This window comes from Anabas testudineus, chromosome 15 (assembly GCF_900324465.2).
Source record: "Anabas testudineus chromosome 15, fAnaTes1.2, whole genome shotgun sequence".
NCBI lineage: Eukaryota > Metazoa > Chordata > Actinopteri > Anabantiformes > Anabantidae > Anabas > Anabas testudineus.
In genome coordinates this window covers 9,696,677-9,711,680 of record NC_046624.1, presented here as the reverse complement: position 1 = coordinate 9,711,680, position 15,004 = coordinate 9,696,677, and the positions used below count along the sequence as shown (strand labels likewise).

Below are 15,004 nucleotides of genomic sequence, written 5' to 3'. Positions count from 1 at the left end.
TAGTTAACATTAACATCATATTTGCTATATTAGTGATATTAACGCCTATTTATAATGCAATAATATATAGTACTATGAAACGGGTCATTCTTATCGGTTAATATTAGTAGTAATTCTGGTACTTTAAATAGTTATATTATGAAGCCAAACCTTTGCTTAATTAAAGTTTCCAAAGTATGACTTTAAGTCGTACATTTTGATGCTTCCTCCCAGTAGTACCAGGACCATTTGGTCAGTAGATGGCGACACAGAGGGGGTTTGCTCAGTCTGCTGTCAGCTTAAGTGGGTTTTCTGTAGTGGGTCTTAGATTTTGAATTAAAACATAGAAAATGTCCCGTAATTGAATGCTGTTCATCGAATATAACATACAGCTGCATCTCACTGTCAATCTGTAACACACAGGGTAAAGAAATGTATGTGAGCGATGAGTTAATGAGTAAATGAGGAAAATGTTGATAATTACGGGAACATTAGGTTTTATAATAAAAACCGATTCACATGCGTTAGGCTCAAAACTCAGTCAGTCAGCCTCATCGATTTCCGCAAAAACTATTCAGCTTTTCATTTTGTGAGAGGAAGTTAAACTTTTCTACAGGCTCGGATTGTGACTCATGTGGTTGCTCAGCCTCTAATGGTAATTTTTAGGAGATTACACAGCAGAGGGGCGGAGAACTGAAGATCCTCGCATTTCTCTCAGACTCCAGAGAACACAATGACAGAGTTCGTCCGGTAGAGCAACATGTTTAATTCTGGATGTTTTATATGGATTATCTTCTCCACCTGGGGTTTGTGTGTTTGTTTGTTTGTTTGTTTGTTTGTTTATGTGTTCGTTTCTTTCTTTTGTTATTTTTTTGCTTGCTTTCTTTCTTTCTTTCTTCTCATACAATGTCCTACTTTCAGGAACAATTGGGGGCAGTGTGAGGACTCTACCTCATGTGATGAAGTACCAAACTGTGATACCTCAGAAACTGAAGGATTCATCACTCATTAACCATGCTTCTACACATCAGGTAACACTTTGTACTGTTTTGTCAATTTATTTTAAATAGTTTTACTAGAATTTTGGAGAATGCATTAACATCCATTCTACTGTGTGTGTAGACATACCCTGATGTAGTCCAGTACTCTTTGACAATCGGAGATAAAAACTACACACTGCATTTGGAAAGGAACAAGTAAGACAACTGTGAAAATGTTGGGGGGTTTTTTACACATTCCACAGAAACTACACTTACTCTATCAGTCAATATTATTGACATATGAAACGTTGTTCTTTTCAGAGATCTTGTCGGGAAAAACTTTTCTGTGACACACTATTCTGCTCAGGGCATCGAAGTTACAACTACTCCAGATCTTGCGGTATGTAACTTCTTTGACTACAATATTACTAATATTAACCTAATCTCTGTATTCATTGCCAGCTACAATTATGTGCCATAGTTGATTAGTTGAGACTTTATTGCCACTTAGCTTCACTTTTTCTTTTCACTAAATGATCTAAACATCTAAGATGTGGGAGGTTCAGAGGTGTTGACCTGCAGAGAACCGTTTCAATGGTTTTGTTTTGCCCCCGTGTACTGACTCTTATTGTACTTTCCTAAAATTCTGGTCTGGTTTTTTTGTTGTCAGTCTAAAACAATCACAACCCTATATGTGATATACAATTATTACATTAATTGTATAATAGTATTTTCAAAATACAAGTTAAAGATTCTTACCAGTAATGTGTTTTTAAGGTTTGGCAATTCAGATAACGAAACACACAAAATTTAAAAATTTCATACTTTGCAATCAGTAAAAATGATGATCATCGAGTGGTCGTCATCATCATCACAATCTACAAAATTATAATTTGGAAATCTTGCAATACATGCTAGTGTTTCCTTCTCATTTCCTAATAACAAACATCATGCTGTATCTTTAACACTTTGGTAGTTTCTCAATTACAAAATTCCTCACTATGAGGGGTGACATCACCATCACAAGTCTTTATTATGTGGAGCAGAAATTGACATATAAGGTCATTAAATAGTCTGATAGCAACTCATACAACTTAGCAGATCTTTATACTAACATTTGAGATATGAATGAAAACAAATGTGTGAGTTCAAATCTTTCCTTTTGATTCTTGACAAATTATTAGGTTCACTGCTACTACCATGGACACATTGTGGGAGTGGAGGATTCCTCTGCCAGCATAGGATTGTGCTCGGGAATAAAGTGAGTAATGCTGTAATGATTTCATCCTGTATCTCTAATTACAAAAAGGTAATTGTTTTACTGAATAGAGCACCAAATTGAATTAAACTCATGCTGTTAAGTCTCCTACTGTAACACATGACTAGTGTGTCCCATCCAAAGAGACAGTCAGACTCTAAGCATCCAGTTCTTCCATCATCCAACTTTTCTAACTGAAGCTGCCTTCTGTCTGTTATAAGGCATGTTGGAGTTGAAGAAAGAAATTAAGCATTTGAAGTTAATCTTTATGCTCTACAGGGGATTTGTGCATGTCCAGGACCAGACATACCTTATCGAACCTCTGGATGAGGCAGGACATCAAGATGGCACACACAGATCTGAAACTCACAGTGAGAAGCATCTACATGCTGTCTACAACTACAACCACCTGAGAAAGAAGAGGAGCTCCTGTTCCCATGGAAACGTGACCACTTTCTATGATCACGGAGCTCGTCCGTCTGGATTGTTCCAGCTCGGCAGTCTGGTAAAGACACACAGTGTGGACACATAGTACAGATTTTAAACGCTAGGGTTTGAAGCCTACAGCCAATAATAGCAGAGGCAGCTATTTGCCAATATTTTGTACTGCATTCTTACATTTGATTATTTTAGCCAAAAAAACAAGAAAAGACAAAGTACAATACTGTTGTTAACAGTGGAAATTATAATGATAGATAGATGATAGTTCAGTATCATAAAAATCTGCATTTGAATTGAATTTATGACTTATAAATAAAGTCTTAACTTGATCTTAAAAAAACACACAAGCACCAATTCAATAAGAACAAAATAAATTCTAGTTCCAGTTTAATATATTTGACTAACTTTTACTGCAATACTGACACACTGCACACTCACTTGTGTAATTTATTAATATGTTTCACCTCTTGTGTTATTCAGAAAAGCAGAGGCCAGACCAAAAACCACAAAGTAAGACCCAGGACAGTGGAGCTGGTTCTGGTGGTCGACAACACTGAGGTTTGATTCCTTATTTACCTATCTCTGACTCATCTGTTATTGTAGATTTGGTCTATCGAGAACTGATAGTAATGATTATGTTTAATATCTGAGATGCTTTTGATTGTTTTACTAATATAAATACTTTTTTTTTAGTATAAGAAGTTTGGCAGTAAGAAGACAATGGAAACCAGACTTCTTGAAATAGCAAACCATGTGGACAAGGTACATTTGTTATGTAAAATTCAACTTATCCTGGGAATAAAATAGCCAAATAAATAAAAGAACATTCTTAAACTGTAACAACTGTTAAGCTTAATTTTGTGTAATTTTATGTAATTCCTCTTCTGTAGTAATGAGATTTTCCATCTATTATTACCAGTAATTTAGTATATTTTTATTGGCTGCAGATAAGACTATTTTTCTTGCAATGCAGCACTTTGTCAGATTTTATTTTCACTGTGGATTAAATGCAAGAAATCTGTCCTGATACTATTTGTTCCTTAATGACTGGAATCTGAACAGTGAAAGGAAGGAAAAGTTCTCTTGCTGTGAAAATCTAACTTTAACTGTGAATCTTCACACCTAAGCTGAAAATTTTCACACATATCACACAATTCCCTTTTCATACTCTGAAAGAGTAGAAACAACACAAATGCATAATCAGACACAACAGTGGTTTCCTGTTACAATGTTGCATGTTTATATCATTATGTGTTCCTTCACATTCAGAAATAGTGCCATGAGCAGTTTACTTGACTATTAATTCAGTTTGAGGCTAATTTTCGTGTTCTGTTTGTTCTAACATGGTGATCTGTATCAGCTATATCGTCCTGTGGGTGTTCGTGTGATGCTGGTTGGTCTGGATATCTGGTCATACAGAGATCAAATAGAGGTCAACACTAATCCTGAGCTTACCCTCGGTCGTTTCCTTGAGTGGCGTCAGCGCAGCCTGCTGCCAAGGACCAAACATGACAATGCACAGTTCATCACGTAAGATTTACCTATGCCTTCACCTTCTGACTAAAAGAATACTGATCCAAAAACCTTAATCTGTTAAAGCTGGGGTCTAAAAGGTTTTACCTCTTCTTCACTCAGAGGTGTGGATTTTGATGGCTCCACTGTTGGCTTAGCAAATACCAATGCAATGTGCACCTCTAACTCTGGAGCTGTCAATGAGGTGAGTACACCTTTTTGTAAAAAAAAATATACATTTAAATGTAAATAAATGTAAATTTTTCTAGACGTAGAAGGAAATTAATTTGTCTCATGTGATTCTATTTTTGTCTACTATACACACAAAGGACCATAACACTAACCCAATAGGAGTGGCGTCTACCATTGCACATGAGATGGGACATAACCTGGGCTTGTCCCACGATACTGACAACTGTGTTTGTGGCTCTTTGGTTTCGAAAAAAGGCTGCATCATGGCTGAGAGTGTTGGGTAGGCCCAGTTCTCACATGCAAATGAACTCCCCCAAACCTACTATTTTTAAACCCAAAGCAAAACCAGTACTCACAATGTCTCTGTTCTTGTTCTTGCTATATTTTCTTCTAGCCATGTCTATCCTCAGCAGTTCAGCAGTTGTAGCCAGCAGCAGCTCAGCAGGTTCCTGGAGGAGGTTAACCCTGCCTGTCTGCTGAATATTCCCTCCACTGATCGCATCTATAGAGGGCCAGTTTGTGGAAATGCTTTCCTAGAGCCTGGAGAGGAGTGTGACTGTGGCACTGTAGAGGTATGTGCATGCTGTGTTCACACAGAGTCAATCAAAGAAATAATACACACAAAAGAGGCTGGATTATAATGTGTTGCATACATTGTGTGTGTCTGCCTCATAGGAATGCAAAAACCCCTGCTGCAATGCTACTACCTGCAAACTTAACGCAGGAGCCCAGTGTGCTGAGGGAGAGTGTTGCCACAACTGCCAAGTAAGTATTACTATGTCGTCTCTACATCAGTGAAGTCACATTGATACTAATTGTGTTACAGTAAAGCTAGACACTGTCTGACTGTGCCATCTGGCTGCTCATACCCGAGTGTACGTATTTCAGTATTCGGTATATCACCATCTGTGCTTCTCTCCACTCTGCAGCTCAAACCAACAGGCAGTGTCTGCAGACCAAAGACAGAAGACTGTGACCTGGCAGAATATTGCACTGGCTTCTCTGCTTCCTGTCCAACTGATGCCTACACACAAAATGGCCTTCCATGCAACCATGGAAAAGGATACTGCTACAATGGACAGTGTCCTTCACGGCAGGAACACTGCAAGAGACTCTGGGGACCGGGTAAAACACCAGTGAATTGGATTAGATGGGATTTCATTCAGATAAACACTCTTACATCTGCAGCTATCCTGATTGTTATGATTCTGTTTAGATGCTGAAGTAGCTGCAGATGCTTGCTTTTACCTGCATGGAAACTGCAGAAAAACACAATTTAGGCAAAGATGCTTGAGCAGGTATGTAATCAAATGCTAAAAACAACACTAAAATAGTGCATGTTAAATGCTATATTGTGTGTTTTTGGACTCATTGCATTATGGTTTTTGGTTGTAGCGATCAATCCTGTGGTAAGCTTTTCTGCTCTGGAGGCTGGGAGTTTCCAGTGACATCCAGGAAGTCCTTCTACAAAGTAGGAAATGGAGACATATGCAATGAGGCAACTATGAACCCTGAAGATAACTACCCTGCAGATCTGGGCATGGTACCTACTGGCACCAAATGCGGCAACAACATGGTAAGACAACTGATCCTCGATGTACTGCAAATCTGTGAACCTTGTCAACGTCCTCACAATATTTTTGTGTGTCTCTCAGGTATGCTATGAGCAACACTGTCAAGATATCAAAAACTTAAAAGTGTACGGAACTAATGACTGCTCTGCCAAGTGCAACAACCATGGGGTAAGAAATGTGTTAACACACAACAATTTAAAGCATTGTACATCCTCAAAGGCATAACTGACTGTAAGGAATCTCTGGCAGGTTTGTAACCATGAGCAGAAGTGTCACTGTGACCCCGGCTGGGCACCACCTTTCTGTGACGTGCAGCACTCAGAGCTGCCTAAAGGTATTGTTTATGCTATGCTTGTCTGTGCTCACATTCACTCATGCGCACTGACAGTCAGTGTCTCTGCGTCTTCATGTGCTTGACCTCTTAATAACCATGCTTTACATGTGACAGCCGTGTAAAGCTCTTATGTTTTTTTTTTCAATAGAGATTCATTCATTGGAATAGATTTCTTATAGAGTCAAACAATTGTGCTCTGTTCTGATGAACACAGTCGCTGATTACATGGAATTTCCCCCATTAAGCCGTACAAATGCAATAATGATGTTACAGTGAAATTTGTTTCCTGGGTGGGTGACGTATTCAGTTTCATACTCACCAAGAATATTGTCACATCTGAGTGTGTTTGTGTGTGTGTTTCTGCAGATAAAGGTTTGATGGTATTTATTGTGTCACTGGTGGTTGGCATACTTCTGTTGCTGGTCCTGGTTATTGGGAGTTTGATGTACTGCATCAGAAAAAGACGACCTGCAAAGAGGTACAGAAGAAATGTGTTTCCTTCCTCTCAGTCTGTTAGATCACTGCTGCATGTACAGTACATCAAGCTATCGAGTACATTTTTATCCATCTTTAATTTTAGCGTCTGTGTGTATTTCTGTATAGATGCCTTCGATCTACCTCAGGACAATTCAACCCAGTTTTTCGGTCAAGCAGTACACGAGGCAGCCCTCGTCTTGGGGCCACACACATAAGCCAGCCTACGTTTGTAGAGTCTTCAGCCAGCCAAGCCTGCAAACCTCTGTTTTCTAGTGCTGCCAGACCACAAACTGGAGTACTGAAGCCCAGCAGACCCGCTCCAGAGGTGAGCCCCTATTTTGATCTTCAAACTGAAAGAAGTGATACACTGACAATAACACTGTATGTGTTAATATCACTGTAAGTGATATTATTTTTTATATTAGATGTGATATTTTTTGCTGTTTGTCACTGTGGTGATTTGGATAACTGGTGCAATCCTGAAGCTACAGAAACAGCAAATGTGTGCCTGCTAAAGAGTCAGTGAGCCACACATAGCCATATAATTACAAAAATTACATTTCCACTGGGTTATTTGGCTATGCCAGTATGTGGTTTTTACCCAGTAATTTTGTTATACTTCATACAGTAACTATTATTAGTCCAGTTGGATCAAAATTTAACCAAAATGTTTAGTTACATTTACTTTAGTAAGTGTTGTCATTAAGTCATATTAATTCATTTTGCTAAAGTTTTCAGACATTGGAGTATTTTATGTATATGTTACATGGAGTATGAAGTTGCAAAAAGGTTAAGGTTATAAAGAACCAATCAAGCTTCTGCCTTTTCCTTGCAGCCACCTAAGAACGTACGAAATGTACCTCAACCATCAAAGATTCAACAGGTAATCTGATCTGCTGTTTTGTCTTTACTTACTGTAAATGTAACATTTGTCATATTCAGATTTGTATCATTTGTGTTGTGTCTGCTGTATTACAACCAGTAACTAATGTTTTTCTCTAGGTTATAAGGCCGTTCATGCAACCACTAGCTGTTTCAAGCAAGCCAGTCTACACTGAGGTAAAACTGCAAATATCTGTCAATATTTCTTTTTAAAGACCCTTGTTGTTTGCTGTGTTAAATTATGTATTGTATTGTTTGTCAGGCTATGCCACTACCTCCATCAAGACCTCTACCACCACTTGCAACAAAACCAGTAAGAAACATTACTGAATCTGCAATTTTTCCTCATTTGTATTCAGACATTCAACTGTTCCTGCTTTGCCATTACTTTTTTGAAATGTAAAAATCTGTCCCTGTAAGATGATGAAACCAAAACCTCTGATGCCGCTAGTGAAGCCAAAGCCCTCTGCAGTATCATCTACACTGCCTCACACTCAGCTGGTATGTATTCAGACGGCAGTCCAGAATCAACCAGACTTTTCCAAATCCTTGGCATGCAAATAATTTTCATGTTATTCAAGGCATTCAGGTTTATAAAGACGTCTGTGGTTTTGGGCTTTGTCCCAACTCAGCAGTGTAATGAGCAAGCACTGGCTCACTGTTAGTGTGAGTAAGCACATAAACTTCTCTTGGCCACCACTGAGTAGCTGTATGAGGCTGAATTATTATTTCTAAATAATAATGTACAGATAGATCCAGAAGAAAGAAGCAGATGTGGTTGTGTTAAGAGAGGTTCATTCAAAGTGTGTGCGTTAACAGTGTTTGTTTGTTTGTCTTTCTAGCTTGCAGGGAGGGCTGCCCTGATGCCCCCAACCAGGCCTAGATGACAGAGGTAATAATGCAGCCGGGTGTAAACACTGGGATCGTCTAACAGGAGACAATGTTTTTGTCCCACCTACAAGGACCAAGAAAATCCTCTCAGGAGACGATTGTCTGTTTTAAAGTGGAAATTAGATCCACTGAAGGATCAGCTACAATAGGTGACAGAGTTTTCTGCCATTTTTGTACCAATAAGGATTACCGCTGCCTGTGTCTTGCTTGTGTAAGCCTTCAGTATGCTGATGGAAACCTAAAGCCATGATTGACAGACTGAACTTCTGTGCTTTTTAGATGACAAATGGTCATGCTGCCATGACTATGTTCTTTGTTTTTTAAGGGAAATGTCTGCCTTGATCCTGGGTTATGTGAAAACATTAAGAGGCAATTGCACTTTCAATGCTGTAACTGTTTTACTAATTGTCACTGTTCCCTCCAATGGTTTTTGGTACTGCTTTTCTAAGAAATAATTTTGTAGAGGGATTTTAAAATGTGGCACCAATATGGGCACTTTGCAGATTTTTAATTAGCGTTGCACCACAAATGTATTACTTTTTTTTTTACTTTTTTGTGCTACCTATGCTTGACTTTCTGAGACTGATTATCACAAGCAGTTCCGTTTTGTGTTGATTTAATATGTTGATTGCAGTTCTTCAAGGGATTTTATAATCTATTGCATATTCTATGCAGCAGACATGATCACACAGTCTTTCTCTCATAATACCAATGATTGTCGTCTTTCCTTGCATTGAGGACTCTGCCTTGAACTAAAATGTATTTGTTTCTATTTATTGAGATCTTCCCTTTGTCTGTACGATAGAGATCATAATAAAAATTGAATTATCAATGACTCATTTTCACCGTCTTCATTTCTAGACGCCATAGTTGGCGTTGCTATAGTGAACTAGCGGTCGCCTAGCAACGCCTTAAACAACTTCTCGTCGAAGTGAGCTAATGAGTTAGCTTTAGCCTTGTCTAGCACTTTGGGTCTTTTCAGACTGCCCGGAAACCGATGTTGCTTTAACAATAATGGACCGAGAACTGAACGAAGAGGAACTGCAGGATTTGTACGCATGGATAGACAAAATACCTCTGTCCCGGCCTAAAAGACACATCACCAGAGACTTCAGCGACGGAGGTAACGCTAGTTAACTTAGCTGTGGCTCTGCCCGCAGTCCACAGGGTGGTGGTAAGCTAAACAACCTCAGGTGCAGTGAATGTGACCTCACATAAATTGTTCAAGTAGGTCTAAAATGACTTCGAGCTACAGTTTTGCTGTTTACTGAGTGCATCAGCTCAAATGAGGAGGCTATTTATGTACTTGTGTCCTGACCTTGCTCCCTGTTGAATCCTCTAGTGATGGCTGCTGAGCTTGTCAAATATTTCCTCCCAAAGTTTGTTGACCTGCACAATTATATACCTGCGAACTCCACACAGCAGAAACTCAGTAACTGGAGCCTCCTCAACAGGTATGAAGCTGTTTTTATTAAGTGCATGTATTGAACTAATGAAAGGGGCTGTATTTATGGACTAGAAACTATCGGGTCATGGGTGTTAATGACACAGGAAGTGATTGCATGTTAACACAGCGACTAGCAGAAAATGTTACCTCCTTGATCACAATAAAAATGTATATATCTTGTTAGCTATTTGCATTGCTTAAGTGTTTGCCTTTCAATAAAGAAACACTGAGGCAGAACATTTGTTTAGCCTCTGCATCTGATTGTGAAAACTAACCCAACACACACCCACTCATCCTTTTCCTGATAACACACACAGCCAGCCACAGATTCCTTGCACTTCACTCTAAACACTTTGGCCCCTATGGTGTTTATCACTATCATGCATCACCGGTAATTCACATTCAGTCAACACTTCTTCAATCTTGTGTTTTGTTTTTTTCTTCTATGAACAGGAAAGTTTTTTCTAAGCTGAACTTTCACGTACCTGAGGAGACAGTGAAGAAGATCGTACTGAGCACTGTAGGAGTCATAGAGCCTGTACTGAGCACACTAAGAGAGAAGATAGATAAGAAACTGGAGCACACTACAGACAATATACTGGTGTGTACTGTATGTTAATTCATGTGTGTGGTTAGAGACATACAGTATAAATTCTTAGTTGTCTGTTTAATTGCTTAGTACAAAGTAAAGTAGTAATCACTGTGGCCATCTCTCACCAAAATGTGAGCAAAGCACTGTAGCATTTTGAATTGATTGATTGTCCTTTTGATCTCAGGATTTGGAATACTATGACACCGGAAACCAGGAGAAAGGTAGAGTTGCTGCTCTGTTATTGCATTTGCACAAACCCAACCTTTTTTTAAATTAGTAAACACATTTCACAAACCAGTAATTCTATGAAGTTACCAAAATGTTGTTAGTGTCAGTTAACTCAACTGAATTATAGATAAAGACACTGTCAATTTAACAAGAATACGATCATCATCATAATTTGCTGAGACAGCCTAACTTAAACTGCATAGTCCAAAATTTGTCTTTTTTTTGGCACAAGGAGGGAAGTGGGAGTAAAGACTTGAAAATTGTGTTACTTATCAGCTAACAAACACAAAATCTGGATATTCAAGGCAAAATGAGGTGTTTTAGTGTCTGAGAGGATTGTTTGGTGCTTCTGAAATTACAGTATATTTTTCCAAGATTTTCCCTGCTTCCTGCCTTCTCTTGCCAGTCCTGATATCATCAGATTTGTGCCCTGCTAACAACTCTCCATTAATCTTTCCCAGAGATAGGAGTGACCACACGCAGACATAAACATACCATTCATTTAACTGTGACAGGAAAGACTAGAAAATGCCACGACCTTTAGGGAGTGAATCTGTGACGTGGTTTTTTTCTTCCGTTCCCCGCACCTCATCCGTCCTTGAAACAACCCTGTATAGCTGACCACAGGCCAGCACCTCCTCCCTATGCTTTTTCCTCTTCCATCTACACCCTATTCACTATCAGACAAACAGTTTAGGTCTTCCTATCAGCTCCCAGCATCACCAGATGGTTTTTATCGCTGGCCTGAGCTCAGCTGGACTTGCTGGACTTAAAGGCTTCATTGTTTTCCTTTTTGTCCATTTTCTTATCTTGCTCCCCTTTTTCTCCTTCTTTCTGCTTATGGTCATTGCCTGTTTACCTCACAGCCATAGTTGTGTCCTTAGAAAGTATTATATGAATCCCTGCAGTTACACTGACAGCAGAGTTTTCCGAAATATTACACTTTCATTTTCTTCAGGAATTCGTCAGACTGAAGCAAAACAGCTGCCTCAGCTGAGACGAGAAGAGATGAAAAAAGATGATAAGAGTAAGATGAAAAACAGGTATGACTAAAATGTTGTTTTTATGTTGAATTTAATTAATTAGCATTATAAATTAGCATTAGTTTCTAATATGAATGTGTTGTTTTGTTTTGTGTAGTAAAGCACCGCACACAGTGCAGTTTTACACAGACATGGACCCTAGTTTCCAAATAATCCTGCAGGAAAAAGAGCAAACTGTCATGGCTTTGCAGGAGACTGTGGAGGTAGGTTAACACACACACACACACACACACAGACAAATAAGACACACACACACTGACTACCAGGAAACACATGCTTCTGACTGGTCCAACATCTGTAACCATAATCCTCTGTTTGAAGCCCTATATGGGACAAGTTTTGTCATACAGACAAACCCCCTGTAATGTAAGGTTGTTGCAGTGTGTGTGTGTGTGCGTGTGTGGGTGTGGATGTGGATGTGGATGTGTCATAAACTGTGTCAGCAGTGGTCCGTGAGTCAGTATCTGCTCAGCAGATATCATGTTTTTTTTTCCACTTCTTTCTGTAGCCACATCTGCATCTTAAGAAGGAAGCTGAATATTGGCACAGGCTTGCAACATAGTTTTCGAAATAAACCTCCTTAACCAACCTTTTCACATCCTCTTTGTGTGTTGGTGTGTAGATCCTGAAGATGAAAGTGAGCAGGTTAGAGCACCTGGTTCACTTGAAAGACATGCGAATTGAAGACCTGACTCGACATCTGGAGACATACAAAACAAAAGGCAAAACGTTTTGACACAGTGTAGAACAGAGTGTGTAGAATATATTTTCATAGTGTTTATGTATTTACAGTCTTCTTTGACACTTGTGCCTTTACACAGCTTATGACTTTTGTGACTGCCAGCTGCTCAGTAAAATAATTACTTTAATTTTGCAACTTGTCTGTCTTTATTGGAAGCAAAGTGTACCACGGTAGATATTTAAATGTTAGAAATTACCTGCTGCAAATAATTGCAAACCTATCACTGCAGTGACATCATTGTGTACTGTGTTTGTCAAAAATGATGTCATTTCCTTACTAAAACTGCCTTGTTCCTCTTTAAGTGTGATAGATCATAAGTGTTAATGACTTTATTTTAAGCACTGTTTTTCAGAATTCGTGTATATAGAAGCTGACAGATGACCAAAAATAGTAAAGGATTGTGGACACAGACCACATGCAGTTTTTTCTTCTGAAATGCAGGTTTTACTTTCTGGAGTATCAGATAGTGCCCACGAGATGAAGTTAGGCACATTGCTCCATGTTATCAGATAAGACACGGTGGTATGTCCATCAGTGTTTGTCTGTCGCTGTGCTGTCTTTGATGTCGCCCCCTCTGTTGGTGTAGAATAACAGGAGGCAGGCGACCTGCTGAGCTGTATCAGGGGAAGCTGATCTTCTCCAGCTGCCTGCTGCTGTGACTGAGTACTGTTGTGCTGATAACCTTGATACCACCTTATTAATCACCATTATCGGTCTTAGAGCAATATAACACTGAGGTACAAATCTTACAAGTTTGATACTCAAATGTCTTTCGTCACTTGGCATTTAACAGCATGTAGACTGTTGTCATGTTTGTTTGCTAATTACATTTCTAAAATGTGGTATTTCTGACTTTCAGAAAGGAAGAGCTCTGTAAAGCATTTCCTAAAGTATACGGCGTAAATGTGGGTTAGACTGATCTGCTCTAATTTGCAGTGAGTCAATGTTGTCCAGACAGCGATGAAAATAAAAATCTGTCATGTTTGTAATAAAATCTTATTTATTTATAATCTTTATTTATTTAATTTGTTTTATTACTAAATTACAGTTTAATATAAAGTTGTCCCACTGAATATATATAGTGTTCACTCCGCCTCCTTTTCCTGCTTTCTCAGTTTTGCCCGCTGGGACAGCATTTTCTCCTTAGGGTTGTATATTTTGTCACAGTAACCTTTTGACATAATCAGGGTTTTTTCTTGTGGAGGAACGCTCCATGTAGAGCCACAGAAGACACAAAACAAGTGTTTTCACAGGGTGAAAACTGTGCAAACTGTAACACTGCTGTAGTAGTGGCTGACAGTGAGCAAAAACAAAGCACAAAGAAGCTTGTCAGAACCTGATGTGAAACTATAGTCTAAGCTGAACAGAGAAATGACTACAAAATGAGGATCACCATAAAAACATAGAGGAGATTACAAAGTAAGAAAAACACAGGTAGTTCTCTTCCGTGAGTGTGTATCTTGTCAACACACACACACACACACACACACACACACACACACACACACACACACACACACACACACACTGGATAGGAATTTGAGAGAAAACTGCAGAACAGAGTAGCTATTGATGCAGGAACTGACTAGCACTGATGAATCATGTCCAGTATCACACTGCTGATTGGAGACTGGATTTACAGCCCTCACCGATGATGGGCCGCACCCTTTTTTAGGGAGGGGCACATCTCAAGAGGAGTCATGGATTGATGGATCATGCAGGATCTGATGATTTGAACTAAGGGGCCAAAGGAAGGAAGGAGAAGTGCTGGCTCATCCAGGACACAGCAAATCTGACTGACCCAATTTCCTGAGATGGGGGCTTTAAACTCGCTGACTTTGTACCCCGGACTCCAAATCAGACCAAATGCTTAAAGAGCATACACCAGCAGACATCCACAAAAAACATCTCCTCAGTTAAGAAAACAAAACGGGGGCAAGTGAGGTTTATTTACAGTCACAAATATGCTTTATGATCCTTTTTCCCACAGACCCTGACATCAGGAAAAATTGTGTCAGAATGAAAGGATACCAGAGAGGTTTCTATAGGGACTGAGAGGTCAGAGAGGAAGCTATCCCTCATCTGGTCATTCAGGCAGTCGTCACACGCACTCACACTCACACTCACTTTGTAAGCTTCCTGGAAAGCCCTGGTGAGCTGACTTGCGGTTTACAGTCGGTCTCTTGGGATGATCGTTTTACAAACTTAACAAACACATTATCATGTTTACAACACAGCATGTGGGTTAGAACAATACCAAATGAAAGACTATGTATATACATATATATTCACTAAACGTTCACTGAGTCATCCCCCTGTGGTCAGAAAAACCCAGCAAATAAGGAACCAGCCAACGTGTGCACATTGTCGGAATTGAAGTAACACTTTTTGAGCTTGCAATATCAGAAATAGTTTGAAATATATTAAAACAG

General features: G+C 39.2%; 2 protein-coding genes across 3 annotated transcripts; both read left to right on the top strand.

Annotated features, from left to right (window-relative positions):
* The first annotated feature begins 673 nt into the window (after positions 1-673).
* On the top strand, positions 674-9,355 carry adam8a (ADAM metallopeptidase domain 8a). 2 transcript variants are annotated; one of them, XM_026356798.1, is made up of 25 exons: positions 674-785; positions 901-1,010; positions 1,102-1,175; positions 1,281-1,359; positions 2,144-2,220; positions 2,497-2,722; positions 3,139-3,216; positions 3,352-3,420; positions 4,019-4,188; positions 4,294-4,375; positions 4,500-4,642; positions 4,757-4,934; positions 5,038-5,127; positions 5,292-5,487; positions 5,579-5,660; positions 5,758-5,938; positions 6,018-6,104; positions 6,186-6,270; positions 6,637-6,748; positions 6,874-7,072; positions 7,583-7,630; positions 7,750-7,806; positions 7,892-7,942; positions 8,050-8,130; positions 8,472-9,355. In XM_026356798.1, the coding sequence occupies exons 1-25, from the start codon at positions 740-742 to the stop codon at positions 8,514-8,516; spliced, it is 2,646 nt and encodes an 881-aa protein (XP_026212583.1). In that variant the 5' UTR covers positions 674-739; the 3' UTR covers positions 8,517-9,355. The 2 variants fall into 2 exon arrangements, with proteins under 2 accessions (XP_026212583.1, XP_026212584.1); XM_026356799.1 differs by having other exon boundaries at positions 682-729.
* An 87-nt stretch (positions 9,356-9,442) lies between these two features.
* Positions 9,443-13,347, top strand: spef1 (sperm flagellar 1). Its single transcript, XM_026355924.1, has 7 exons — positions 9,443-9,643; positions 9,863-9,974; positions 10,421-10,568; positions 10,744-10,780; positions 11,746-11,830; positions 11,928-12,033; positions 12,453-13,347. The coding sequence occupies exons 1-7, from the start codon at positions 9,535-9,537 to the stop codon at positions 12,564-12,566; spliced, it is 711 nt and encodes a 236-aa protein (XP_026211709.1). The 5' UTR covers positions 9,443-9,534; the 3' UTR covers positions 12,567-13,347.
* The last annotated feature ends 1,657 nt before the right edge of the window (positions 13,348-15,004 follow it).

Coding starts and splice junctions, on each gene's coding strand:
- spef1 (XM_026355924.1), top strand. CDS start 9,535: ATGGACCGAGAACTGAACGAAGAGGAACTGCAGGATTTGTACGCATGG. Junction 9,644..9,862: donor CAGAGACTTCAGCGACGGAG/GTAACGCTAGTT, acceptor TGAATCCTCTAG/TGATGGCTGCTGAGCTTGTC. Junction 10,781..11,745: donor CACCGGAAACCAGGAGAAAG/GTAGAGTTGCTG, acceptor CATTTTCTTCAG/GAATTCGTCAGACTGAAGCA.
- adam8a (XM_026356798.1), top strand. CDS start 740: ATGTTTAATTCTGGATGTTTTATATGGATTATCTTCTCCACCTGGG. Junction 3,217..3,351: donor TGGTGGTCGACAACACTGAG/GTTTGATTCCTT, acceptor CTTTTTTTTTAG/TATAAGAAGTTTGGCAGTAA. Junction 3,421..4,018: donor TAGCAAACCATGTGGACAAG/GTACATTTGTTA, acceptor GATCTGTATCAG/CTATATCGTCCTGTGGGTGT.